The sequence below is a fragment of the Cervus canadensis genome, chromosome 22, assembly GCF_019320065.1.
Source record: "Cervus canadensis isolate Bull #8, Minnesota chromosome 22, ASM1932006v1, whole genome shotgun sequence".
In the NCBI taxonomy this organism is placed as follows: Eukaryota; Metazoa; Chordata; class Mammalia; order Artiodactyla; family Cervidae; genus Cervus; species Cervus canadensis.
Window position 1 is genome coordinate 54,598,580 of NC_057407.1, and position 27,391 is coordinate 54,625,970.

Consider the following 27,391-nt stretch of genomic DNA (forward strand, 5'->3'; position numbering starts at 1 on the left):
TGGACACATTGATGTGTTGGGAAGGTGGGACACCAGAGAGGGCAGAGAACCTCTGAGTCATTTCTCCCCTCCCCACTCCCTCTTCCCCATGCATCTTTTCTATTTGGCTGTTCCTGAGCTGTACATTTTCTGAAATACAAGTAAATATTTAAGTGTTTTCCCATGTTCTGTGGATAGTTGTAGTGAACTTTCAAGCCTGAGGAGTTTCAAGGGAACCCCCGAATTTGTAGTGGCGGAGAAGAAATGTGGGTTGCCTGATACCCTATGTGTGGTTGCTGTGTGAAGTGGGATGCATCTTGTGGGACTGAGCCCTTGAACCTGTGCAGTCTGATAACTTTGAGTAGTGAGGGTTAAAATGGAAATGAATTGTTAGACACTCAGTTGGCATGAGAGAACTGGATAACTGGTGTGGGAAAATGATATGTAGCTGATGTCAGAAAAATCCACATATTTGGTGTCAGAAATGAAGTCAGAAGAAACAGACATCACTGCGTAGTTACTCTCGTTTGAGCAGTTGCTTTCTCTAAACAGACCCAGTCAGTTTGCCACCGCTCCAATCTGAAGGAGGAGTAGCAGGGTGGGTTTATTGCTGAGCTTGCACTGTTTTCTAGTTTTGTGTTTTAACAGTGGTGTCAGGGGGACTCATCCATGCGTACTGATGTTTCTCTCTAGCCCTCCCCCATGTCTTCTCTGCTCTGTCCTATGCCCCAAAGAAATGGCACTCCCATGGACTATATCATCTTTACTCTGTCACTGGATGGCTTGCACGGGTGTCAGGACTGGAGGCCTGGTGGAAACAGAGGTCCGGCTGGTCCTACTCGTCCTTCCTGCTCCGGTACCACATCTGTCGGGCAGGGGTTACATCCGTCCTGGTCTGTGGTGGTGCCTCCAGGGGGTCCCTTCTGCAAGGCCCTGGGTCGCCCTGGACTCGGGGCACACACCGCCACCTGTTTTCTTCTCTCCGGGGGAAAGGCATGCTCCGCCGCTCATCTTTGGGTGTCTCAGCTCTCCTTCATCAGCTCCCAGAGCTCTGTCACCCCTCTGAAAAGACTCCTCCACAGTAGGGTCTTCAGTTAGATTGTTTGGAATGAAGCTCTGTTTCCAGCCAGCACACTGATGGCTGCCTCATAAAACTATAAGCAGTCAGGAACAAAATTATACATGAGGCTGTGTCTTTCAAGATAAATGTAAGGAAAAAAATGTTTACTCACACATAAGCCTGGGAGCTGCTTATTTCAGAATACCTGCCTGCCCCCAGGCAACATCCTTGTCTGGATGGATCATAATCTATTAATTTATCTTTTCACCATATATTACTAATGTTTTCAAAAGGAACGTGGTGAAGAGAATGGAAAAACAAATCAATTCAAAATCAAAATTGAGATAAGGAAGGAATTGATAACTAGTATGTTCAGGTCTCACCATTCAATGCAACTGAAGTGTATTATCACTTTTGATCAGTCTCTTTGAGCTGTAGCCATATTTCATTACTAGGTATTACTATCTGTTACATCTCTCTTCTTTTTTTCTCTTCTCCTTTTTTTTTTTTTTTGCTTTTTCTCTCTTTCCCAAACATGTGGAACTTGGCCTGACCTTGACCACCCTCCTTTCCTTTGCTGGGATGGAGCGTTCCTCTCCGGCTCTGCCAGGAACTCTCCTGCTGGTTCCTTCTCATCATTTGCATCTTGGGTTAAAGCTCTGTCCTCAGAGGGCTTTTCTGTCCTTGACTTCAAGCCTCTCATTTTTTTCATACTCTCTAGAGCACCCATATGCTTTATACTGTTTTTGTAACACTATTGTTAATATTCATCATTTGATATTTTATATTTGATGACATTCTTATTGTGTCCCCAAATCCAGCAGAATGCCAGTCAGTGAAAGGAGATGTTTTGTGTGTGTATATGTATCTCTAATGATCACATGTGGAATAATTACTGGCATATTAGAGAAGGCAATGGCTACCACTCCAGTATTCTGGCCTGGAGAATCCCACAGACAGAGGAGCCTGGCGGGCTACTGTCCATGGGGTCACAAAGAGTTGGACATGATTGAGCAACCAATGCTTTCACACTGGCTTATTAGTAGTACTCACGTATTTAATGGGTGAACTGAATGAATGGATGAATGAATGCATTTTAAGTATCAGGAAGGGAAGCTAGAGAGTTTAACTAGTCCAAGGACACAAATCAGAAGAACAGAACAAAGATGCAACCTAAGTGATTTCTGACCCATAAAGCCATGTGTATAACCGCACTTCATGGATGGTATTGTTGTTTAGTCGCTAAGTCGTGTCTGACCCTTCTGTGACCCATGGACTGTGTCTGCCAGGCTCCTCTGTCCATGGGATTTTCCAGGTAAGAACACTGGAGTGGATTGCCATTTCCTTCTCCAGGGGATCTTCCTGATGCAAGGATCAAACCCAAGTCTTCTGCACCGGCAGGCAGATTCTTTAGCACTGAGCCACCAGAGAAGCCCTCATGTTAGGGTGCTCCAGCTCACAGAAAGCTGAGCATGTTGGAAAGATATTAAATAAACGAGGGTCACACATGTCTTCCAAACGATACTGCAGAGTGCTTCTCTTCACTGACCGGAAACTAACAGCCTACCTGAAATCCCCACAACCTCCAGGGTCCAGGAGTGCCTGTCAGGGTTTGTGCTTAGAGCAGGTAGAGGGTGAAGAGATCTTACAGTCCCTGAGAACGAGGAATGCCCCCATTTCCAATTCCAAGGTAACAAAGTTCTCCAATTTCAGTTTCACAGGGTGAATAGTACTCAGAAGCCTTCTCTCATTCTACCAACTCTGTCTTGGGAATAATGTCATGCCAATTTCGGCATAATAAAACAAGAAACTGTATGGTTTTTCTCCTTCTCTAACTTTTTATAAAATCATGTATACAGCAGGATGGAAGCCCAGAGGATTTCAGAATAATAGATTATCCTGTGAAATTTAAGCCATTTGTTTGTTTAGTTGATAGACTGATTGGTTGGTTTGGGTTTTGAAACTTAGAGACTGAATATATGGAAAAGCAAGGATACTGTTCTGCCTTCTTTAGCGATGACCATGATTTTCTGATGTTAAAAGACAGAAAGACAGAGGCAACGTGAAGAAACAGATGAAGACAAGCACACAGAACAAGAACAGAGATGAAGAAGCTAGAGGGTGTTCCAGAGGTTTGTTCCTCCTTGGATCACATCTGCTGGCAATCGAGAGAGGAACTAAAATTACCAAACAGAATAACAGTCCTCCTCCTTTTCAACCTCAGCAAACACAATTCTAACCTGTTTCTGTGCAAACACAGCTGTAGTTTGGAGGTTAGTAATCACTAAGTTTACATTTTAGAGATTTTCTCTGCTCAAACTTGATTTCCTAGTTCCATGAATTTGAGAGAATGATGGTGAATGAATTGCCAAAACAGCAAGGGAGGAATATTAACACAAAGATGTAATTAAGGTAGATAGAATCAAAACATATCCCAGACAATAAAATCACATTTAGATAAGCTTGATGGTCATTATAAAGCATCATAGAGTTGCCTAAAAAGACAGTATTGGCATTTGCCTTGTAATTTTAAAAAATTTCTTTATTTTCTTTATGTTTATCCTGAATTGGGGTTCTATTTCAGGAGGTGGGAAACGATAGGGAGTAAGAAGTATCAGGGAGAGGATAATAAGTGAATAAAATTGCAATGATAATTAAAGTAATTAAAAGAAATTACAAAAACAATATTGTAATCCATTTATCCTGATTTTTAATAGTCAGGCTGATATTTGTCTTCCTATAACCATGATTTTTTTTTTTAACTTAGTGAAAAGAAAGAAGAACTGAAATGATTTACTTGTAAAACCTGCCCGTTTGGTAGGAAGCGATAGAACACAGGGTTGCCCAGATGTTAAAAGTCATTCAAACAAAACTCCATGAGAATCAAATTAAGAGGACTGAGAGAGGTGAAAAAAAACTGCAAAATAGAAAGGTCTCTGTGCTCAGCAGTCTCTCACGCTCTCTAGCTCACGAGGGAACATTAAAGGCACTCCTTAAAGAGGGTCTATGTTCCCAGATGTTGAAGCTGGATTAATTGTGAACATTCATTCCTCATCCCGTCTCCATTTTGGGTCACTCTTTCCTGGCCCCTCATAACACTCTTTCAATGTGATTTTTGTTAGACAAACGGTCTCATGTTTCTGGAAATGGGAAGTGGATAACGTGAGCACACAGTCCTGTCCCTCTAGACCCAGGCTGATTTATGCTCGGATCCTCACGCTGGAAGGCAAGGTGGCCTGTTGGCACCCGCCAGCCCTGCAGCCGCGGCTCTGACTGTCTTGACTGTCCGCATTCCCACCATAAACTTTTGCTTTTAGGAGTTTATGACTTGGCTATAAAATGCTGCCTGCAGCAGGGTGGATCTTACAAAATTGTTTTATGTTACAAGAATGGAAAAACAAAATAATAAAATAAAATAAAAGGTCTGTAATTTCAGACACTATCTAGTGCTTCTGGGACTTTAAAAAGCCTGTAATTGTGCTGTCTCTGCACTCTCCTGGTGTTCAAATCAATGCTTTGAAGTTCAGTGGTTTAAATATAAAACGAAGATACCACCTTTACTTTGAAGAAGTGATTTTCAAAGATGGTGAATGTATAGCTGGCAAGTAAAATAACAATGAGGGGTTTTCTTTAGAATCGAAGGAATTTCAGGATCTCTTCCACGTGAATCAAGAACTTCTGGAGAGAGTAGCATGGAAACATATACACTACCATATGTAAAACAGACAGTCGGTGGGAATTTGTTGATTAACTCAGGGAACTCAAACTGGGGCTCTGTGGCAACCTAAAGCGGTGGGAAATGGTGGGAGGGAGTTTCAAAAGGGAGGGGACGTGTGTATACCTATGGCGGATTCATACTGTCCTATAGCAGAAACCAACACAATATTGTAAAGCAATTATCCTTCAATTAAAAATAAAGAAAGAAAGAAAAAAAGAACCACATCTGGAATTTTGTTTCCCAAGACAGAAATGTAAAAAAAAAAAAAAAAAGTCCTGAGCTTACTTCCTCCTAGAAGCACACCAAAATCACTATAATCCCTGTGGTTTTGAGAACATAGGCTTTTGTTCATCTGTACCTGAACCTATTGGTAGGGTCTCCTGTTTATCTTCTGTAAGATTTTATATAGGATTTTAACTTCTCTTGCCCTTATCTTTTCTATAATTATAAAATGTGAATAATAATAATAAAACAATAATTAACTCAAAAAGTCAAACAAAAAAAAGAAGAAGAAGAAGAAGAAGGAACCAGAATGAAACAGGAGGGACAGAGTCACGGTATAGTCAAGAACTGTGCCCATCTGTGGGCACGGATAACCATAAATAAGAGGGTAATTACATCTGTGAAAGTTCTTCCCAAGGAGCAAGCGGTCTGAAACCTACATTAGACTCCCCAAACTGGAGCCCACGGAACATCTGGGCTTGAAGGCCAGTGGGGCTTGCTTTTACATAAGGGCTGCTGGAAATAGAGACTCCACTCTTAAAGGGAGCACACAAAATTTCACACACTCCAGGAACCGGGGTGGAAGCAGTCATTTGAAAGGAGCCTCAGTCAGACCCACCCACTGATCTTAGAGAGTCCCCTGGAGAGACAGGAGGCAACTGGGATTCCCCCTGTGGATGGAGAAGCTGGGAGCTCTTTATGCCTTAATAAAGAAAATGCCATAGTGGAAGCCTCCCTCTAGTATATTAGCCGTGGGACTCAGCTCTCTCCCCACTCACCAGCCGGTTGGCACCAGTACTGGGAACCCGACTAACTGGGATGGGACCCAGCCCCACCCACCAGCAAACAGGCGCTGCAAGAACCTCTGAGCCCACAGCCACACCTGGACATAGCCCTGTCTACCAGAGATCCTGGGGCCCAGTCCTTCACACCAACACACAGGGACTAGACCTGGAATCCCTAAGAACCTGCAGCCAGGGACTCTGCTATCCAGCCTTACATATCAGAGGGCAGACGTCAGTCCCAGGACAACCGACAAAGCCCTGCCGCCTGCTGTGGCAGGACTTACCGACCCATTAGCAGGTCAGCACCATTTCAGGCCCACAGACCAGCAGGCCAAAACAAGCCTCAAGACACTTCACACCCCACAGCAAGCTCTCTCAGAAACCACGCCTGGGCCCTACGGCCAGACCCCAGGACACGGCTCTGCCCACCGGGGAGATGACACTGTCCCTGGGACCTGGCTTTACTTTCCGCTTCCCAGGTGGCGCGAGTGATAAAGAACTCAGCTGCCAATGTAGTAGACATACAAGACAGATGTGGGTTTGATCCCTGGGTCAGGAAGATCCCCTGGAAGAGGAAATGACAACCCACTCCAGTATTCTTACCCGGAGAATCCCATGGACAGAGGAGGCTGGTGGGCTACAGTCCATGGGCTCGTAAAAAGTCAGACATACTGAGTGATTAACACTTTAACTTTCTTTCACTCACTGGTAGGCAGGCACCAGTCCTGGGGTTCCTGGACCCTGACCTCACCCATTAGTAAGCCAGCACTAGCCCCAGGGTCCCATCGGGTTCTGCTGCTAGCCACCTCATGACCCATGCCTGCCAATCAGCAGCCTCTCTAAAGGGCAGGGCCTGGCAATCACCTGGACTGGGTCGAGCCATGATAAGCAGACCACCCACAAGATGTCTCCTGCGAGGTTGGAAAACACAACCAACCTACCAGATACACAGAAATAAAATAGCAATTTAAGAAAAATCAGGTAACAGAAGAACATATTCCAGATGAAAGAACAGATGAAACCCAGAAGAAAAATTAAGTGGATATCTATCTGAGAAAGAGTTCAAGGTAATGTTAGCAAAGATGATCAAAGAACTTGGGAGATAATTAATACTGTTAAAATCACTCTGCATCCTAAGGCAATCTACAGATTCAGTGCAATCCCTATCAAAATACCAATAACAATTATCACAGAAATAGGACAGATATTTTAAATTTTTTATGGAAGCATAAAAGACCCCAAATAGCCAAAACAACCTTGAGAATAAAGAATAGATCTGGAAGGTGTCATGTTCCCTGACTTTAGGTTATAGTACAAAACTACAGAAACCAAAACAGTGAGGTACTGGCATAAAAACAGATACATAGATCAGTGGAGCAGAATAGAGCCCAGAAGTATATTCACACACTAATGGTCAATTCACCTACAGTTGTGTTGGGAAACCTGAACAGCTGCATGTAAAAAAAAATGAAATTAGAAAAATTTCTCACACCATATACAAAGTGTATTAAAGACCTAAATGTAAGACCAGAAGCCATAAAAAGGTCCTAGAAGAAAACATAGACAGAATACTCTGATGTAAATCACAGCAATTTTTTTTTTTTGGTGGATAATTCTAAGACCAAGAAAATAATAGCAAAATAAACAGACGGGGCCTAATTAAACTTTAAAGATTTTACACAGGAAAGGAAACCATTGACAAAAAGACAACCTTCTGAATGGAAGAAAATATTTGCAACTGATATGACTGATAAGGGCTTAATATCCAAAACATACAAATTCAATATATAAAAAAAAAAAACCTCAATATCTAAAACTGAACTACTAGATTTTAAAATGGACACAAGTCCTGAATAGACATTTTTCACAAAAAGATGTCGAGATGGCCAACAAACAAATGAAAAGATGCTCCACGTCACAAGTCAGCAGAGAGCTCTAAATCAAAACCACAATGTGATATTACCTCACATCTGTGAGAATGGCTATCATCAAAGAACATGAATAGCAAATGTTGGCAAGATGTGGGGGAAAGGGAACTCTTGCACACTATTGCGGGCATGTCAGTTGGTACACGCACTGAAAAACAGAATGCAAAGTCCTCAAAACCTACAAACAGAAATACCACGTGATCCAGCAATCCCATTCATGTATGTACATCAGAAGAAAACAAAAACAGTATTTCAAAAAGATATATGCACCTACACGTTCATAGCAGTATTTTTATGATGACCAAGGCATGTAAAGAACTGTGTCCATCAATAATAGATGGATAAAGTTGCGTGCGTGTGTGTGTGTGTATAAACATTTTTATATTAAGTTCATTAACTTTTTACTTGGAGTATAGTTGGCTTACACTGTTATATTAATCTCTGCTACACAGCAAAGTGATTCAGTTTTACACATATATACATTCTTTTTTAAATGTTCTTTTCCATTATGGTTTATTCCAGGAGACTGGATTATAAATCACGTATATATAATGGGTGGATCCCAGTTCAATCTGACTGATGGGAAGACTTTAAGGAGAGACTCAGAACACACATGAAGGGCAGACTGTGTGAAGACACAGGAAAAGAAGACCATCTATTGATACAAAATGCAGACAGGAAACCAAACCCTACTGCTACCTTGATCTTGAACTTCTAGCCTCTAGAATTGAGAGAAAATATGTGTCTGTTGTTTAAAGTTACCTAGTCTGTTAAATTCTGCTATGATTGTCTGAACAAACTAATATATTCATAGTTTGCACCAAAAATCTTTTGCTTAAAAATAATTAAAAAAAAAACATAGACCTTCTTGGAAAAAGGTGTTCACTTGATGAATTTGAAACGTTTCTTTCTCAGCAGCACCACACATGAAGGAGAAACTGATTTGTTAGAGAGAGGTTTGAGCCGGCAGGGATACGCTATGTGAAGTGGAGCGTGGCAGGCGTTCACTATGCCAGGCCTCCAAGATCAGCCAGTACCGTCTCCAAGAATGACTACATTGGCAATTTCAGAGACCCCGGTGGTCTGATTAGCTCTGCTTTGACCATTAAAATCAACAGTTAATAATGTTCTGAAAACTTGAATTCCTCATGAATATATTCAAGTCTGGGACATGTTCTTGATTCTGCTGTCTTCTCTTCAAATCATAAGACATGCATCTTGTAGAGGTCTCCCAGGCTAGTATGTGTAGAACATTGTGTAGACATTAAGACTTGGTCCATGACCTCCAGGAAGTCAAGGTAGAGATTAGTTAACAATTGTGTTTTCGTATCTTTCCGAGTGTGTTCACAGAACTTGGTTTGGGATGATTTTTCCGAGAGATGGCAGGGTTCCCCACAGGCAGACGTGCCTGTCTGCGAAGGGCTGGCTTCCAGATTACATGTAACATCCATCCATTCATTCACGTTGAGTCCGCTGAAGACACATAAACACACCCAGCCGTGGAGACACAGCTTTTCCTTTTCTTCTTTGCCACTGAGCAGCTTCTTTCTCTCTGCAGCTTCCTTCACTTTGTGTTTTTTCATGAAGGCACAGCAGGTACAACCATTGTAACTCCATTTCTGGCTGAGATCCCCTTTGGTAAACATTCCCTTAAAGTTAAAAAGAAAACTACTCGTCTTTTTCCAACAATGAGAAAAGTGCAATTTGTTCTTTTTTGTTTTGATTAAAACATCAAAAGCTCGCAGCAAGGGCCTCTTAAATGCAAATGCCCTCTTCACCTCCTCTTAGATTTCTGAGTTCCTTGGGACTTCCCAACAATTACTGTTTTTCTGAATCTTCTCTCTTCCCCTGGCTGAGAAATTCTACCATCTAGCTCTTTGGAAATCAGTGTTAAATCATGTGGATGCTTTGTTCAGCCCGTGGGGTCTTTGACTTTGGGGTTCTGAGCATTTATTACCCTTAGTGAAATTGACAGCATCTGATTTTGTTCATCTATAGGCATAGAGAGGACTGGGAAAGTGTTAGGCATTTCATTATGACGTGTGACAGATATAAACATTCTGTGTACATATTTTAGCAGGAACAACATATTTACAGTTGCATTGGAATTCTCTAACTCAAAGCAAAGATACAGAGTCAGTTTGATAAGCTACTTCTCTTTGAATAGTCTACATTCCAGCACTATTCTAATGTTAGAAAGGGATGGAATTAAAAGTGAATATTCAGGAAAGAGCAGGTGTTTTACCTGGCAAAGCCAACGCCTCTGCTGACTCCATTAGCATCTCTTAGTATTCTCGTGGAAATGACATGTCCAAAGGGTTTCAGCATATTCTCAAGTTCCTGCTCATCCATAGAAATGGGGAGATTTGAGATGTATAGGTTTGTTGGGTCTTGCTCTTGTTGCTAAGGGAAAAAAGAAACACATGTGGTAAGTTCTGAATATAGAGAAACACTGCACAAATGGATACATTTTCCTTACATTGCCATCTAGATTCCAATCTCTAACATTCTGCTCAAGTTCTTTCAGTAAGGGCCATGTTTCTTTTCTTTTCTTTTTTTTTTTTTTTAAGAAAGAAAAGAAAATTTTTATTTGAGCCAAATTGAGGATTATAGCCTGGAAAAGCATCTCAGAAAGCTCTGAGAACTGTTAACACCCGTTAGAAGTCAGTGCACAGTTATATGTTTTTTTCCACTGAATTTCAAGATGGGCCAGAATGCTTCTCATAGAAACAATGTCACCTGTGACAACCAAGCTTTCTGTCCAGCCTTCCTTAGAAAAGACTAATGAACTTTTATTGTAATTGAACAAAGGTAAACACATATATTCTATGACCACTAACTGGTGGTTCTATAACCAATCTAACTGCCTTCACCACTAGTTACTAATGTTGCATTTAGAGAGTGTTCATCGTCGTGTGTGCGTGCGTGCTAAGTAACTTCAGTCGTGTCCAACTCTTTGTGACACTATAGACCATAGCCTGCCAGGCTCCTCTGTCCGTGGGATTCTCCAGGCAAGAATACTGGAGTGGGTTGCCATGACCTCCTCCAGGGGATCTTCCTAACCCAGGGATCCAACCCACATCTTTTACATCTCCTGCATTGGCAGGCGGGTTCTTGACGAGTAGTGCTACCTGGGAAGCCCTTCACAATACACTAGGCATTGTTTTAAATCCTTGATATAGACTATTTCATTCAATATTCCCAGTATATATAATTGCTACTATTTTAGAGAGGACAAAATTGAGCCATAGCTTGCCTAAGATACATAGGTCGTAAACGTCAAAGCCAGGGCTGAAACTCCCCAAATTCGGGGGTTTCCCTGTCTTACTACATTGCTTTCCACTGAATCAATGGGGGAAAAGAAGTATGGTCCTAGAACATCGTTTATCATCGGCCTCAGCATCAGTTGGGAACTTGCCAGTAATGTAAATTCTCAGGACCCACCCCAGGAGCAGAAACTTGAGGGTGGGCCAAATGACCTGTGTTTTGACAAGCCCTTCAGGTGATCTTATGATCGCTCAAGTGTGGCACTCACTGCCACAGAATGCAACTAAATATTTATACGTGAATGAGATTATGAAGCAGTAGTGCTTAAATAAGCTTTTTTAATAGGATGGGAAATCAAACAACCTGCCACCATTATTTCCAAGTACAGGAATATTTGCTATTTTACAGGCTGAATTTATATGTTGGAACTCAGTTATATGTCTCAAAATAACGCACAGCCAAAAACTTGACGTGATTAGTTAATATCAAAATAGATCAGATAGTTAAATGAACTATTATATTTTAATTAAAATAACAAGAAACACAATCACAATGGGAAAAGCAGTTCTGAAGTCTGTAGCAAATGAGATTATATAACAGTAAAAATATCTGTTGTGAAGAGATGATATCTTCTGTAGAAATTTGAGGTTTTAAACACAATGAACAAGATTCCAATTACTATTACAGGTCAAGAAACAAGTTTGGCATGACAGTAAACTCCATTATGTTTAGCAGTTCTAAATATTCATGCAGGTCATAATGTTTTTATTAGGCTTTGAGATGAATAAGATCTGTTATTAGGTTCTTTTTGAAACACAGTTTTCAAGCTTTTTGATCACCAGGGAATTCTCTGCAAATAAATATGCAATCAATCAAAAAATACAACACAACTTTAGCATTTGGGAATATAGTTTAAATGGAGCAACTGTATAACTGTGGTCAGTTTCTCTCTTTCTCACACACACACATCACTAATTAATGGTATGATCCTAGAGAGAAAACAGAGATAGTACTTTTTCCTAAGTGACATGATCCCCACCCCCAGTAGGGGTGATTAAAAAAAAAGTGGTATTTCAGATACGTAATAACAAGCCTATGCACATACAACTTTCACCTTTATATTATTTTACTGCCCATCCTCTAATTTTAATCTTCATATCATCTTTCCAAAGGCAGGTAAGCAAATAGCATCATAGTTACTGGATAATGAGGAAATGGAGGCACGAATTTTTCATCATCTTTCCTGAAGACAATTTGATAATTAGTGACAGGGTTCAAATTAAATTTAGTCAGGTTTTCTATCTTCCATCTCAGTGCATTTTCCACTACTCCAGTCCAGTGTTATCCACGCTTTAATCATTTGCATATCATCTTAGAAAATGTGCCAGCCATGTACTGATTTTACTTACTTAATACTTTTCTTTACATCAAAATACCTTTGGGCTTAAGTAAACCCATTTAAAAAGGCAACATTATGTTGCCGTGTAGCTAAAAGGCCAGGATCACTTGGCATAAGTAGGTTACTATCAAAACTGGTAACAAATTAATGTTATTAAATTATATTAGATATTGCTTCTTCACAGAAGATTATGACCTTGGTGACTGACTTTCTCTTAGTTACAAACAAGATCTGTAATTAGGAGAGGTATTGACTACACTAGGACCAGACAGAGTCTTTTTCCTGGGAAGAATCAGAGTTGAGAAAAGAATAACTTTCTCATAGTGTGATTTTTGGGGCTTACACTTCCAGGTCAACTCAAGTCCCAGTGGGAGTTCCTTCTTTAGCCCAGAGAGCAGACTGCAACATATGGTTGTCTCAGGAATGGGTGGGAATTTGCCCGATGTTCTGCACCCCTTTGTCCTAAATGAGGATAAACAACCACAAGCAAACAATCCCCTTATGCCAGCATTCTGTACGATCTTTTCATCTTTCAAGTAGTATTAGACCAGTGTATCCTGATTCATTTACTTGCACCTTCTCAAAATGGAGTGCAACAAACAGACAGAGCTTAGTACACAAGAGAATGCTCAGTAAGCCACTTTCTGAATTCAAATTCAAAGAGCAAGGCCAATCCTTAATCTGCATTCATAGAGACAGTACAGAATTGGAGAGTGTCATTCCTTGATTTGTGTTCACAGAAAGACTATAGTGTTGGGCAGTGTTATTCATTAACTCATTCTCTCCTTTGAAATACAAGTCTTGAACAAATATATTTGTTGACTTGACAATAGAAATTAATTTCTGTACAGAATGAACTTTAAAATAATATATACATCTATATTTTACTATTTATATATCAGATTTATGTAAACAGATGGTTTCTTTTGAAAGGGTCTTTGGCACTTCGGCTCTTTGAACCTGAAAGACTATGTCTTTTAAATTTGTAAAAAAGCATAACTCATGTGTGTGATACCTACAATCTAGAATCTTTTACCAATCTGTTTTTAACTTTTCATGATCATTAAGCTCCAGAATGGAGCTGAAGGGGCACTTCATCCAATCGGATCATTTAACAGATGGGGGAAGATAGAGATTGGAGCAGTGCTTATGAGTTACTCCAGGCCACCCAGCTAACTAGTAACGGGCCGGAAATAGAACCCCTGTCCCTTCATTCTTGGTCTAATGTCCTTCCCAATTCTTCATACTGCCTTTCCCCATAAACTCCAGAGAATGGTAGGCAGAAGTTTGCAGTTCAAAGAACTATTAGTACAGAAAAGAATATCTCAGCATATCTTATTTTATTCACTTTTGCATATTCATTACTTAGTTTAGACACAAAGTTAAGGCTGCCAAGAAAGGGGGTCCCTGGCCTTAGTTGGCATCTCACGTATCATCACTGAATGACTCCTCTGCAGCGAGTAATCTGTAAAAGTATATGACTGTAATTCATACATCTACTACATTTAATTGACCGTGTCACCATAAGTAACTCCTCCATTTGGTCTGTCTGTATCTTTTCATCTGTATAGGGATTTCTTGATTTATTATTATTTAGCTTTGTCAAAAGATTGTGAAGAAGTTAGAATGGTACCTGCCCCATTATTAATGGGAGCAGAGACCTTGCCATTTTATGTAAGAATATGCAAACATTCATTTCATGACTTCACTTTCCATGGATTTTTGGTGTTAGATTTATTGGTATTCATTCACTTTTTAAATGTAGTTTGGAACAACTTCAGAACATTTTGAGGAAGCTTAGCAAATGAAGACAAATAGAGGACAACATTATTACTCATATCATGATCAAATATTATGTCTGGGTCTCTGTTGGATACATAACTATTATATATACATGATTCTAGAAAAGGTAACAACTTTTGAACAAGATTTCAACACTCAATCTGTTAACAGTCATGCTTGATGAAATTATATTTAAATATTCAGGAAGTAGTTATTGGCATTAGAGATTTTAGAGCAAAGTTTCTCAAGCCACCTGTGGTGGGAACCATTTTTATTTCCAACCTGTCACAAACTGATATTTGTAAAATATTTATATTTGTCAAAGCTAATAGAATGAAATTAAAAGACACAAAATGCAAGTTGCAGTTTTTTATTGCCATATTCAACAGATCAAAATTACGTTTGGATTAAATGTCATGATAATGTGAAATTGTTATACAAAGTTTTAAATGCTTACTCTATTTCTGTATGTATTTCATTTTGAACAAGTACTATTTGGTAGATCAAATTATAACACTAATTTAGGGGATTATATTTCTATTTTTTCCATGATAATATATTACACTAAGTTACCAGTCTTTGCCTACTTTATATACTATCAAGTTGTTTGTTTTTTTTTTAAAGCACAGCATTATGTACAATCAATTAATAGTCACTTTTAACTGTTAGGTAGACAAAATTGTCTCAGAATGAATTGTCCTGAGCAGTGGTGACAAAATATCCTGAAATATCCTGAAGGTGTCTGAAACAACTCTAAAGCAAACATAGAATTTTAAATATTTTTAAACACAATGAAGGGGATGGTCATATAGACTACAGATAATGATATTATTCCTTAATGGAGCAGAGTTTTACAGTATTTAAGGTGTTTGGGGGCATTTATTTTATTGTGTATGGCCCTTTCTAACACTTTTAGGCAGTAGATAGGCAAGAGTTATTATCATCACTCTACAAACGAGAAAATTGATTCTGATATTTTAAGAAGGATACCAAACACACATGGCAGGTAAGTGAATAAATGACATCATAAGTGACATTTTTGATCTTGATCAAGATCAAGATCAAGATAGTACCCTTTCTACTACAGTACGCCAACTCTTGGGATTGCCAACAAACATTGCTATTCAATGGATCTCACTAGTAGAATGAAAAATCAATGTGGAAACAAAGGTGCAATTGCTTATCTTTAAAATTTATTTTAATTGGAGGATAATTAAAATATTGTGATGGTATTACTTTTTAATGGAAGAGCTTATTTTAAATGCTACAGCAATTTAAAAATTAATAATAATAAAAACAAAATGTTTTCCCTTTCCCCGAAAACAAAAGCTTGGAGTCAGAGCCTCTTGCATTAACAAGCTGCCCTTAAAGACATCAGAGGTTTTAGAATTCGTTTAACACTGACTTTGTACACAAATGTTCTTACCCTTCTAGCAACATCATCAGCCTGTTTGATGCACGGCTCTAGGAGTTCCAGCTCCTCTCAGCAAGATCTGGAGGGAACCAGCCGTTCGGGACATACTTCTCTGATGACTGATTTCATTTGCCACCTGGACTGAGCCACACGATGCTCAGAGAATTGGTCAGGCATTATTCTAAATCTAGCTCTGAGAGTGTTTCCTGAATGCTGTTAACATTTAAACTAATTTGTTTACTGAGTAAAACAGATCACTCTCTCTAATGTGAGTGGGCCTCATCCAATCACTGAAGATCTGAAAAAGGCTGACCCTCCCTCAAGTTTAGTTTGACCACCTTCAAGCTGGGACACTTTCTTTCCTGTCTTTGAACTCAAAACTGAAACACTGGCTCTTACTGGGTCTCCAGCACAGCTTGCTGACCTCAGATCTTAAGACTTGTCAGCCTCCATAGTCAGGCAGATTTCATGAAATAGAACTCTTCTCACACACACACACACACACACATGTACCTAACTAATACAATGTGTTAATTTTGTCAAATCTGTTTTGCCATAAAAATAATGAGAGAAGTCTCAGCCCTGACCTTCACAGTAGGAATTTTTGTTCCCTAGCCACAAAAACATGGTCTTGGACCAGAGAGCCAGAGTCTTCCCCTTCCTCTAGAAGCATCTAATGCATTAGTTAAAGACTGCTAAAGGGAAAGTAAAGAACGACTACTAAGAAGTAGGCTTTCACCCATAAATAGGGCCCAATAAAGGTATCCTCTGTCTTATTTGCTAAGCAATGACGGCGGCTGCCCTCTATTTTCACTTGTCTTCTCCCTCTGCTTAGAGTGAGAAGGTGATTTCTCTTCCCCTGCTCTCACATACCTATGGAGTCAGAGCAGGGCATCCACCAGTTTTTCCTCCTGAGGCACCAATAAGAACAATTTCCATAAAAGAAGAATCAATAAGACCAATTTCCCTAAGGGACGCATGTTGCAAAGAACGATTTCATTATTTCAGATTTCATGTAAGCACAGTGTTGGCAATTGGAGTTCTTATCCCCAAGTTCACCTGGGGACACGGGTTAGCTCTGGACAACACACTCATCAGAGAATGAGAAATCGTGTCCAAGGCTCAGGACACCCTGAACACTGGGCCACGTGCTGCTATCTACAGTAGGGCTGCCAGCCCTCGGGTGAGGCGGGCAGTGAAGGGCTAAGTGAGCGCCCTGGGTCTCAGAGGCTGAGTGGGAGTTACCTGTGATCCTGGGCCAGGCGGGGTCCTGGCTCTGTGTGACGCCTCCCTCCACAGGACCTCCTGAACTCAGCCCAGTATCACCTGATGGGCTGGCTTCTCCTGTGAGAAAACGCTAAATTAACATTTTACAATATTGAGGTCTCTCTATAGTTTTATTGTAATGTACTGTTGTATCACAAATACGTATGGTTTTGTACTCAGAGTCCTGACGGTCAAGAATGAGAACAGAAACAAAACTATAGAGAAACAGACTCAATATTGTAAACAAATTCCACCCCTTTCCCTCAGTCTCATTCACCTCTCCAACGGGGTTTTCAACGCCATGAGTTTTAGAATATAATGTCATCACCTGATTCGTGGACAATGACAATGGTTCTTCTTCAAACAACTGAAATTCTGGAAAGGGCATGGATGTAGCCATCCATTTGCTACAGCACCCTGTTCATTTCTTCTGGAATGATCATCACAACACACACACATACAGAACACATGCAAACCATCTCTGTGTCTTCTGCCCAGAACACAACAGCTGGGCCTTGCTGAGGCTCACAGGCATGTGGGGGGCACACACAAATGTTTCGTCGAGTGAGGCGTAAAGGTGTTAAGGATATAGAACTCCACTCCAGGGCAACCATTCCCACTCTGCTCAGCGTCAGTGACACCTCAGCCCTTATTTTCCGTGAGAAAGCTGAGGTTAAAAGAAGACATGCAATTGTCTAAGGTCACACAGTTGTTAAATCCAATAATTCAAATCCCAATCTATCTGACTTAGAGATCCGAGATTTCAACAACAGCAATGTGTTTAAGGGCTGGTTCATAACTTCTAACGGATCACGGTGAAGAAGCCAGCACTGGGTAGATTCCTACAGGTCTTCAGTGGAAGCACAATTTACCTTTCTATGAATGGAAATCCCTTCATCCTACTGAGGGAACAAGTTTGAGAAAGACCCAAAGTTAAGTTCTGTTTTCAAGGCTGGCATAATAAAAAATTTCTCAAGTTCCTATGAAAAACACACCTGGCTAGTTTTCTTCTAACCTCTATTACATGAGGATGCATCTTAAAACTATATGCTTTATATAGAGGGAGTGAAAAAATGACAGCTTGGTTTGTGAAATGTTGCTGTTACATTGCTGTTTTGCTCAAATCTACTTTTATTCCAAAATTGTCCAATGTCAATTTCACAGGAAACCGGTTTTGTAAAGCCATGCACATTTCACATGGAACAGAGAAAGAGGATGCCTTCAGTTCTACACCAGTACCTACTTTAAGAAAACAAATTCAGCTGTACATGTAAATCCTGTCAGTCTAAGTGAAGGATGGCATATCCTAGGTTTATTTAATCCCAGTCTTTCTGAAGACAGCCTGAAAAGACTGCAGAACATGTGGTGGCCTGTGATCCTTAACATTACCGATTACCATGCAGAAAATCTGTGCATGTGTTTGACCATGAAAACTGATGTATCACTATCAGTGCAGGGAGAAGGATGTCACCAGGATGCTACCATCTTGTTTCATTTCTTGTATTTCTGGTATTAAAATCATGAGCTTGGTAGAAAAACAGCAAGCAAGATGTACACAGAGGGTTGTAAGTGTTCAAAGGAGATAAACCATTTTACTTTCGAAAACTATTAACTTCCGTCACCAATGCCAGCTTTTTTTGGGCACATAAATTAATTGCAATTTTCTTGAAACATATCAGTGGGAAAGTGATCAGTCTTATTCTTACTGTGACTCAACACTGAGTTAGAAGGATGCCCCCAAGACTTCCTGGAAGATGGATGAAAAAAGCTCGCAGAAATCTGTTTGCCCCCAGTTCTGCAGGAATCCTGGGCTCCGGGCCAGCACACCTGGAGAACTGGGGGCTCTCAGGGACACAGTGAAGAAGGAATTCATAGGGCCTGGACTCCATCTCAGGCCTGTCCGTGCTGGCCGTGCTCGGCTGCCTCTCCAGCGGACTCTGAACTCTCTGCTTAGTGCCTGTGGGGACGACAATGGAAGGATAAGACCCCCTCCAGGCAGGGGAATCTTGACGATCACATCCAGGCTACTCATTGCCTAAGAGGAAGCATACCGTAATCACCCCTGTCTCCGGACAGGTCATAAACTTTTTTTCGTATTTATCAGGATGTAGTCACAGGCTTATCGATTATTAACTGGTTGGAATGTAACTGCGGGCTTATTGACTATTGACTGTTTGGACACGTACACATGGGATAGGTGGTGGGTTTAGACACGTACACATGGGGTAGGTGGTGGGTTTAGACACGTACACATGGGGGATAAAAGATTTTCACAAGTGCTGGACGGGGTCCTTGGCTAAGAGGAGACTCTGCCTTGGGCCCGCCGGTGTAATAAACTGCACTCCACTATCTGCATTGTCCTTCTGAGTGAGTCTGTTTCCCGGAAAGCGTGGCTATAACAACAGTACTGATGCCAGCCAAAGCCACTTGTGGATTTACATGTCTTGACTCAAGGCACTTTACCAAATAGACCATCCTCTTATATTTTATACCATTCCTATCGACTGTTCAGCTTCCCAGGTGGCTCCGCCTGCCAACGTGGGAGATGTAAGAGACTTGGGTTTAATCCCTGGATCGGGAAGGTCCCCTGGAGAAGGAAATAGCAACCCACTCCAGTATTCTGAAGGCCCATGGACAGAGGAGCCTGGTGGGCCACAGTCCTTGGGGTCACCAAGAGTCAGATAGGACTGTGCGTGCGCGCGCGCACACGCACACACACTGACTGTTCATTCACTCACTCATCAAACATTTAACTGTCTAGTCTGCATCAGTCACTGAGCTAAATCCTGACAACAGAGACATGATGGGCATGTTCCCTGCCTGCCATAGAGAGCTCAGACTTATGGACAGTGTACAACTGAATCTCAATAAGAAAGCTATTTCCCGTCAGTGAACACATGAGTGCAACCAAGGATGGAGACATCTGCCTCCTATACTCTTATTCTCCATAACGTGAAATTCTGTTTTCCTCAATATGGTGATTAGACAGTCTAAATTATTTATAAATGGTGTCTCAGCTACATTATGAACATAAAATTAATTCCTGAAATATATAGCCCCTTAGGAGATATTAACCACTAAGACAACCAAAATTTTCACTGTGGGTTTAACAAAAAATTTTATGTATAAACCTTTAGGACTAAATGTTAAATAGGAATAACCTGTAAACAGATAGTGACACAGTGATTCTGACATTGAGTTTTATCACAGTAACTAGTTATCATTTCTCAGCAAATTTCCTGAACTGTAAAATAGAAATAATAACTAATAACTTCACACAGTTATCATGAGAATTCAATGACACAATATACTAAAAATTTAGGGGAGTTCCAGACACATAGTAGAAACTCTGTAACTCATTATTCTCTCTATAATTATGAGTAATTATAGAAATAAAAGCATTTAGGACATTGTAGAAGGAGAGTTACGAACTAAATGTAAGTCATGTTCATAAAACAGCAATTATTGCTATTTAGAATCTGTCCCGTTGCATTTCTCATGGGTGCAAACTTACCAGACCTTATATTAAATTACACAGAGGTGGACATATTAAACTGATGATGAGATTCTTAAAATGTGGCCACTGGATCAGCAGGAGAATCTAGAAATGTATCGCAGGGGGAAACAGAACACTGTACTTATCATTTATGAGCTAAAAAGATTAATGATTTATTACTAGGCTCATTAATCAAAACTGTGTGGCTTTTTTTTTTTTAAGGAGCAATTCCACTGTTCAAGTCAATTAGCCCACCAAAGCTATTACACCAAAGAAGCTTCAATGCTATTCAGACTTCCCCAGGAGTATTTGGAGTATAAAATAAATGCTATTATTCAGAAGATACCGAATTGCTAAGCTTCTTAAATTCATACAATTGGGAACCTACAGTACATTAACATGCTGAAACTCATTAAGAGTCTTTTTTTCCCCAGCTTTAGAGTCATTGGCATTCTCGGCACAGTGAAGAACAATAACGTGCTCCAGGCCTCCAAGGAGAGAATGCCTTGCGCTCCTCCAGCTCTACTTCAGTGCATCCCTGGGGCAGCAGAGGTGCCCGTCCTTTGAGAGGGTGGCAGCTTCTGCTGGACGACCCTAACTAATACCTGGGCAGGACTGCAGAGCTGGATCATACTGTGTGCGGAAGAGGAGAGGGAAAGGAGTAGCAGGTTTATAGCATCGTTTATCGTTCCCTTGTTAGAGTCTCTAAAACATTCCAGAATAAATATGCAAAATATGAGTAATGGATTTCACCCATCAATTAGAATCTATGAGGCTCTTCTTTTTTTCTTTTAATTGAAGTATAGTTGATTTACAATGCTGTGTTTCAGGTGTAGAGCAAAGTGATTCAGATATGTATAACAAATATATACGTAGTATATATACGTATGTGTGTGTGTGTATATATATAAAACCTATACAGTGGACTTCCCTGATAGCTCAGCTGATAAAGTATCCGCCTGCAATGCAGGAGACCCCAGTTCGATTCCTGGGTCAGGAAGTTCCGCTGGAGAAGGGATAGGCTACCCACTCCAGTATTCTTGGGTTTCCCTGGTGGCTCAGGTGGTGAAGAATCCGCCTGCAATGCGGGAGACCTGGGTTCAATCCTTGGGTTGGGAAGATCTCCTGAAGAAGGGAATGGCTACACATTCCAGTATTCTAGCCTGGAGAATTCCATGGAGTGTATAGTCCATGGGGTCACAAAGACTCAGACATGACTGAGCGACTTTCACTTCAGCCTATACAGCAGGCCCTTGTTGGTTATCTGTTTTTATGTGGTGGTGTGTATCTGTTAATTGCAAACCCTCATTCTATCCCTCCTTTCCTCTCCCCTTTGATAAGCATAAGCTTGTTTTCTGCATCTGTGGGCCTATTTATGTTTTGTACATAAGTTCATTTGTGGCATTTTATTTTAGATTCCACATATAAGCATTATCATATGATATCTGTCTTTCTCTAACTGGCTTACTTCACTAGGGATGACCATTTCTATGTCCATCCAGGTTGCTGCAAATGGTATTATGTCATTCCTTTTATAGCTGAGTAATACTCATTGTATATATGTACCACATCTTCTTTATCCGTTCACCTCTTGATGCACACTCAGGGTGCTTCCATGAGGCTTTTTTAAGTGAATAACTAAATAAGCGAGGGATCCTTAAAGTAGAATGCAAACTAATAAATATGAAAGCAATGTTGGAATTACAAAATCAATACTTGGTGACAATAATAGTAATAATGGACTTAAGCATGAATGATCAGAATATGTCAAAACGAGTGAGTAAAATTTGATGAGAACCAGGAACTGTACATAATCCCAAAGAATTTCCCTCCAAATCTCAAAGAATTTCCCCTGAAAGGTTACTAATCACAAGGGGAAAATGGTAACTTATCCACGGCGATACCTCTCAGACAACATCTTACAATCAGTTCTATCACCGACATGGAGTGGGTGGACACCATGTGCCCCCTCCCGTGTGATGCGTCTAAGGAGAGGAGTGCTCTGTGGTCTTTGCTCCAATAGTGCAGGCCTGAATGGACTCACTGGAAAGTATCAGGCACACGTAAGTTGAGAGACATTCAATATACAGTAACTGGTCTGTAATCTTTAAAAAAAAAATCAAGATGACGAAAGACTGAAGACGAACCAGAGATTAAAGGACACTAAAAAGATGTGACAGGTCCATGTAAGGACTCACACTGGACTGAACGCTGGCTCCTGCTCTGATAAAATGCTTCCTAATTATAAAGGAGTCTATTGAGACTTTAGACATTTTTAGCGTATCAGTGTTAATTTCCTGATTTTGATCATTTTACTGGGTATGAATGTCCTTGTTATTAGGAAGTACACTGAAGTGTTTATGGACAACAGGGCACCAAGTCTGTAACTCAGTGTCAAGTATCTTAGAATGACAATAATGCTACATATATATATACACATATATATATAAATATATTTCCAGAGAAAATGATAAAGTAAAAGTGGGAAATGCTTAATATGTGGAAAATCTAGGTGGAAAGTGTTATGAGATTCTTGTAACTTTTTGGTAACCTTAAAATTATTTGAAAATAAAGCTAAGACAACTGTAAAAGTAAAATAAACAAGCTATTAGTCTACATATATAAAATCCAAAAATAGAAATATTCGTAAGCACTTCACCTTACTCAAGAATCAGAAGGCACGATATATTGTTTGACTTGCATTCAAACTGTACTCTCTCAAGATAAAAAGAGCAAGAAACATGCAATTCAGCATTTGTTCCCCTTAATACCATGTGATTCTTACAGTTAACAAACCATGGACAGCCCCTATCTTTTGGAATCATATGTATACTCCTAGATCCTGCTATCCAAGGAAAGGATTTAGTAAAATGTCTGTGTGGGAGATTGAACAGAGAGAATGAAGATGGAGGTTCAAATTGAATCTCTGGTCTCTAGAAACAATAGAGCATAAAAGAAGAGCCAGATAAATTCTCTTTAAAGGCAGACATAATTCTTTTCCCATACCACCATCTCTCCATGACCCGGGCAGATTTTCACCCCATAGTGTAGCCCACACATACACCACCCTCACTGGCAGACACAGAGCTGATGATGTTGAGAGTCTGTAGCCCCAGACACAACAGGGGAAGAGGCAATGGTTGCTATAGTTATGCACAGGCCACTGATTTTGAAATGAGGCAATGCTGCCTGTCAGGAGACACCTGGCAATATATTGAAACATTTTTACTTGCCATGATGGCAGAAAGGAAGCTGCTATTGGTACCCAGTAACATATAAGAAAGCCCTCCACAACAAAGTATGTTCTGTGCATGACAGTATCTATTATGTCAAACTTGAGACACCCTGGTACAAACCCCTTTAAAGTTGGGAAAAACATATATACAGGGCACAAATATACTGTTATTACATATCTATCACTATGTATAATAATATATCTTATATAAATATACATGAGACTCCTAGTGTTGATTTAGTTACTTTTATGAAGAACTTAAACTTATGTTTAAATATTTAATCAATTATGTATGTCTATATTATCTGTTTATAGCTCCAATACAAATAATAAACCAAGAGTGTTTAAAACTACATAAAAGTGGGACTTCCTTGGTGGTCCAGTGGCTAAGACTTCACACTCCGAGCACAGGGGGCCCGAGTCCCCTGGTCAGGGAACTAGATCCCACACGCTGTAACAACATCATACCTGCTGCAGCTAGAGAAGCCACGCACTGCAACGAAGACCCAGCACAGAGAAAAGAAATACATTTAAAAAGTAAAATGGCATAAAAGCAAAGTTTCATGACCACTACAATTTAATTAAAACATTAATGTGATATCATGGAGGATGTCATTTTGCCAAATCTAAATTGCCACTTGCTGTGTGAGCATGTTCCTGCTTGCTGCAGGTTTTTGAAGTTCATGGGCTTTTTTGCCATGTGACAGCATGCTTTCCCATCACTTTTCTCTACTTAAATTGCTATGAAACCTTCATCTGAGCATGGTTTGCCAGGCTAACAGTTTTCATTTGGCCTAAAAGCATCATTTACTTGTTACGTCTGCCTCGTTTTCTCCTCATTAGCCCCAGACAGTGACAGTAGGTCTCCTTGGCACCATGCAATTATAGACACAAACACACACACAGGCAGTGGCATCAGCTGGTCAACCAGATGACCTCAAATATGCTTTCATAATCATTTCAAAGGTTGTTATAGAAAGGAAAATCCCAGATTCATAAATTCTCACAGGAAATCCATGAAGACTTAAAAATATTTCCACAAGCTCCAGTGAGAAAGACGCCGTATGATGAAACGTTATCAGGGATTTCCAAGGCTGATTTGGTTTCAAATGCATAAACAGGTACGCATTATATTACACACACACACACACTCTAATTATGGACTAGTGAGTTCACTTGCTTGAATGTCTCCTTACCATTTAAAAGAAGGATACTTCTCTCATAGGTTTATTATGAGGATTAAATGAGACTTCACAGAGGTTAACATCTATATCTTTTTCCCATCTAAGTTGCTACACACATTCACGGAGTGCCAGCCTCTATTTTCTTCTTAAGTAAATTAGAAACAAAATTGTTATACGCTTAAACAAAATAAAATTAAGCTTAACTTGAGGGAACAGGTAGCTGGATCAATTTCAGAAACTTACATTAAGGTGCACACTAAATCAAAATGTATCTATTTAAAGGTAATGGCATTTCACTTATTATTAATAGCTCTTCTGTGAAAACTGCCTGCTTTAGCAGAGAGGAAATCAGAAATCAAAGAAGATAGGTAGGAAGGGCAGCAAGGACAGGAATGGTGGCTTCCTCTGACTTTTCTTTTTCCTTTCCACCACTGTTTGCTTATGAACCTTTAACACAATGGCAGATTACAATTTACAATAAAATTAGGATAAGATTTATATAAAGAAAGGATTGCATATGGTGCATATCAGATTAACTGAAAAAATTACAAAATTCATAGAATTCAAAACATTTTCCAGGCAGGCAGAAAGGCCAAGTTCCTCAGCAGGAACGCGCCTCCTGCGCCCAAGGAGAGGGGCCAAGGCAGCTGGGACACAGTGAGCTGAGGGGGGCAGAAAACCCCCTTGGAAGGTAGGCGGGATCCAGAGCAGGCAGGACGCTGAGAGTGTGCTGAGGCTACGAACGGGACCAACGATTTTCTTCTTTTTTAAAAATTATTTTATACCGGAGTACAGTTGATTTACAGTCTTCTGTTCAGTTCCTGCTGTACAGTGACGTGAACCAGCTCCACATAAACATATCTGCACTCTTTTGGATGTCCTTCCCGTTTAGGCCACCAGCGAGCATTGAGTGGCGTTCCCTGTGCTACACACGAGGGTCTCATCATCTCTGAATATCCCTTGGAAGGACTGATGCTGAAGTTGAAGCTCCAATACTTTGGCCACCTGATGTGAAGAACTGACTCATTGGAAAAGATGCTGATGCTGGGAAAGATCGAAGGCAGGAGGAGAAGGGGGCAGCAGAGGATGATATGGTTAGATGGCATGTGATGGATGTGAGTTTGAGCAAGCTTCGGGCGTTGGTGATGGACAGGGAGGCCTGGTGTGCTGCAGGCCGTGGGGCTCCAAGAGCTGGACACGACTGAGCGACTGAACTGAACTGATAATGAAGAGATCTAGACAGGTTACCACCAACTGGCCCTGCCACGACATTGTGTCTCTGTGTCTCCTTCATTCTGAAGCCGGCACTGAAATCACCAAGTCTCATGTCTCATGCTCATGAGGTGAGAGGACTCTAAGAGTTCAAGCCCCATGTTCCTCTGCAGCCCGAGCAGGTCAACAGACCCGTTCCTGTACACGCTGACAAATAGTGTTCATGGTACGGAATGGCCAAGGATTTTTAAACATCAGTGATTTAGTAGTTCTGATTCAAAAGCTACCAATCCATGAAGAGACCCCCAAAACTGGAGCTCTTGATTTTGTCATCATTTCATTTTCATGATAGTAATTGACAATTTATATTTTAACAATACTTGGTATGAAGAGAGAGGAAAAGGGGAAGTGTGATTATTATAGAAAGGAACACCTAACACAATGTAGAGCTGAGGAAAAGATCTTCGACTGGAAGTGAAGAGAGAGAGTGTGGCAAAGGCTAAACAAAACCCCAATAATATCAAAAGACCAGAGCCAAGGATGAGCATCAGGTACAGGTGCATCAGATGACAGTGCCTCTCATGAGGCACCTGCAGTGTCTTGAGCCCCGCCCTGTGTTGTCTCCAACACTTCTATCCTTCAAGCTGGATGTTACTGTCACCACTATCTTGCAGAAGAGTAAACAGTGGATAGAGGACTGATCTAAAGGCATACAGCCACCACAGTCAAGGTCCAAGTCCAAGCCGGTGACTCCAGAGCCCCAGCTCTTTAAAGATACGAGACGACCACCAATGACACAATTATTCCACCCCAAATTCCAATGTATGTGTGCATTAAAATCTTTAATTAAAATTCTTTACTGACTGAGCTATGAGGGAAGCCCATATATATATATACATATATATACACACACACTCACACATTATGTCAGTCCTAAAGGAAATCAACCCTGAATATTCACTGGAAAGACTGATGCTGAAGCTGAAGCTCCAATACTTTGGCCACCTGATGCAAAGAGATAACTCAGTGGAAAAGATCTTGACGCTGGGAAAGACTGAAGGGAGGAGGAGGAGGGGATGATAAAGGATGAGATGGTTGGATGGCCTCGCTGATTTAATGGACATGAGTTTGAGCAAGCTCTCTGAGATGGTGGACAGGAGAGCCTAGCGTGTTGCCGTCCACAGGGTCACAAGAGTCAGACACAAGCTAGTGACTGAACAGCAACAATATAATGTATAGTAACTTCTGGACTTATTATACCAGCCATAGAAGTGACTTACTAAGAGAGAAACAGATTGGAATACACATACTGACCCGGACTCTGTCAAAAAAGCTTCAGCAAATTCAGAATCTACCAGAATACAGAGCACAAATAAATTAATAAGAAAGGAATGTGTAGGTAAATCTTGACCTGCTATCATCAGAGTACTTCTAAACAAAACTA

General features: G+C 40.5%; 1 protein-coding gene across 14 annotated transcripts in view; it reads right to left on the minus strand.

Moving 5' to 3' along the window:
- The window catches only part of RBMS3 (RNA binding motif single stranded interacting protein 3), a 1,027,957-nt gene that overhangs the window by 283,210 nt on the left and 717,356 nt on the right, over window positions 1–27,391 (minus strand). For all 14 annotated transcript variants that reach the window (XM_043442422.1, XM_043442434.1, XM_043442432.1 and 11 more), the window contains one exon: window positions 9,938–10,095. In XM_043442422.1, the coding sequence (XP_043298357.1) occupies window positions 9,938–10,095 (158 nt within the window). The remainder of the gene's footprint in view (window positions 1–9,937; window positions 10,096–27,391) is intronic.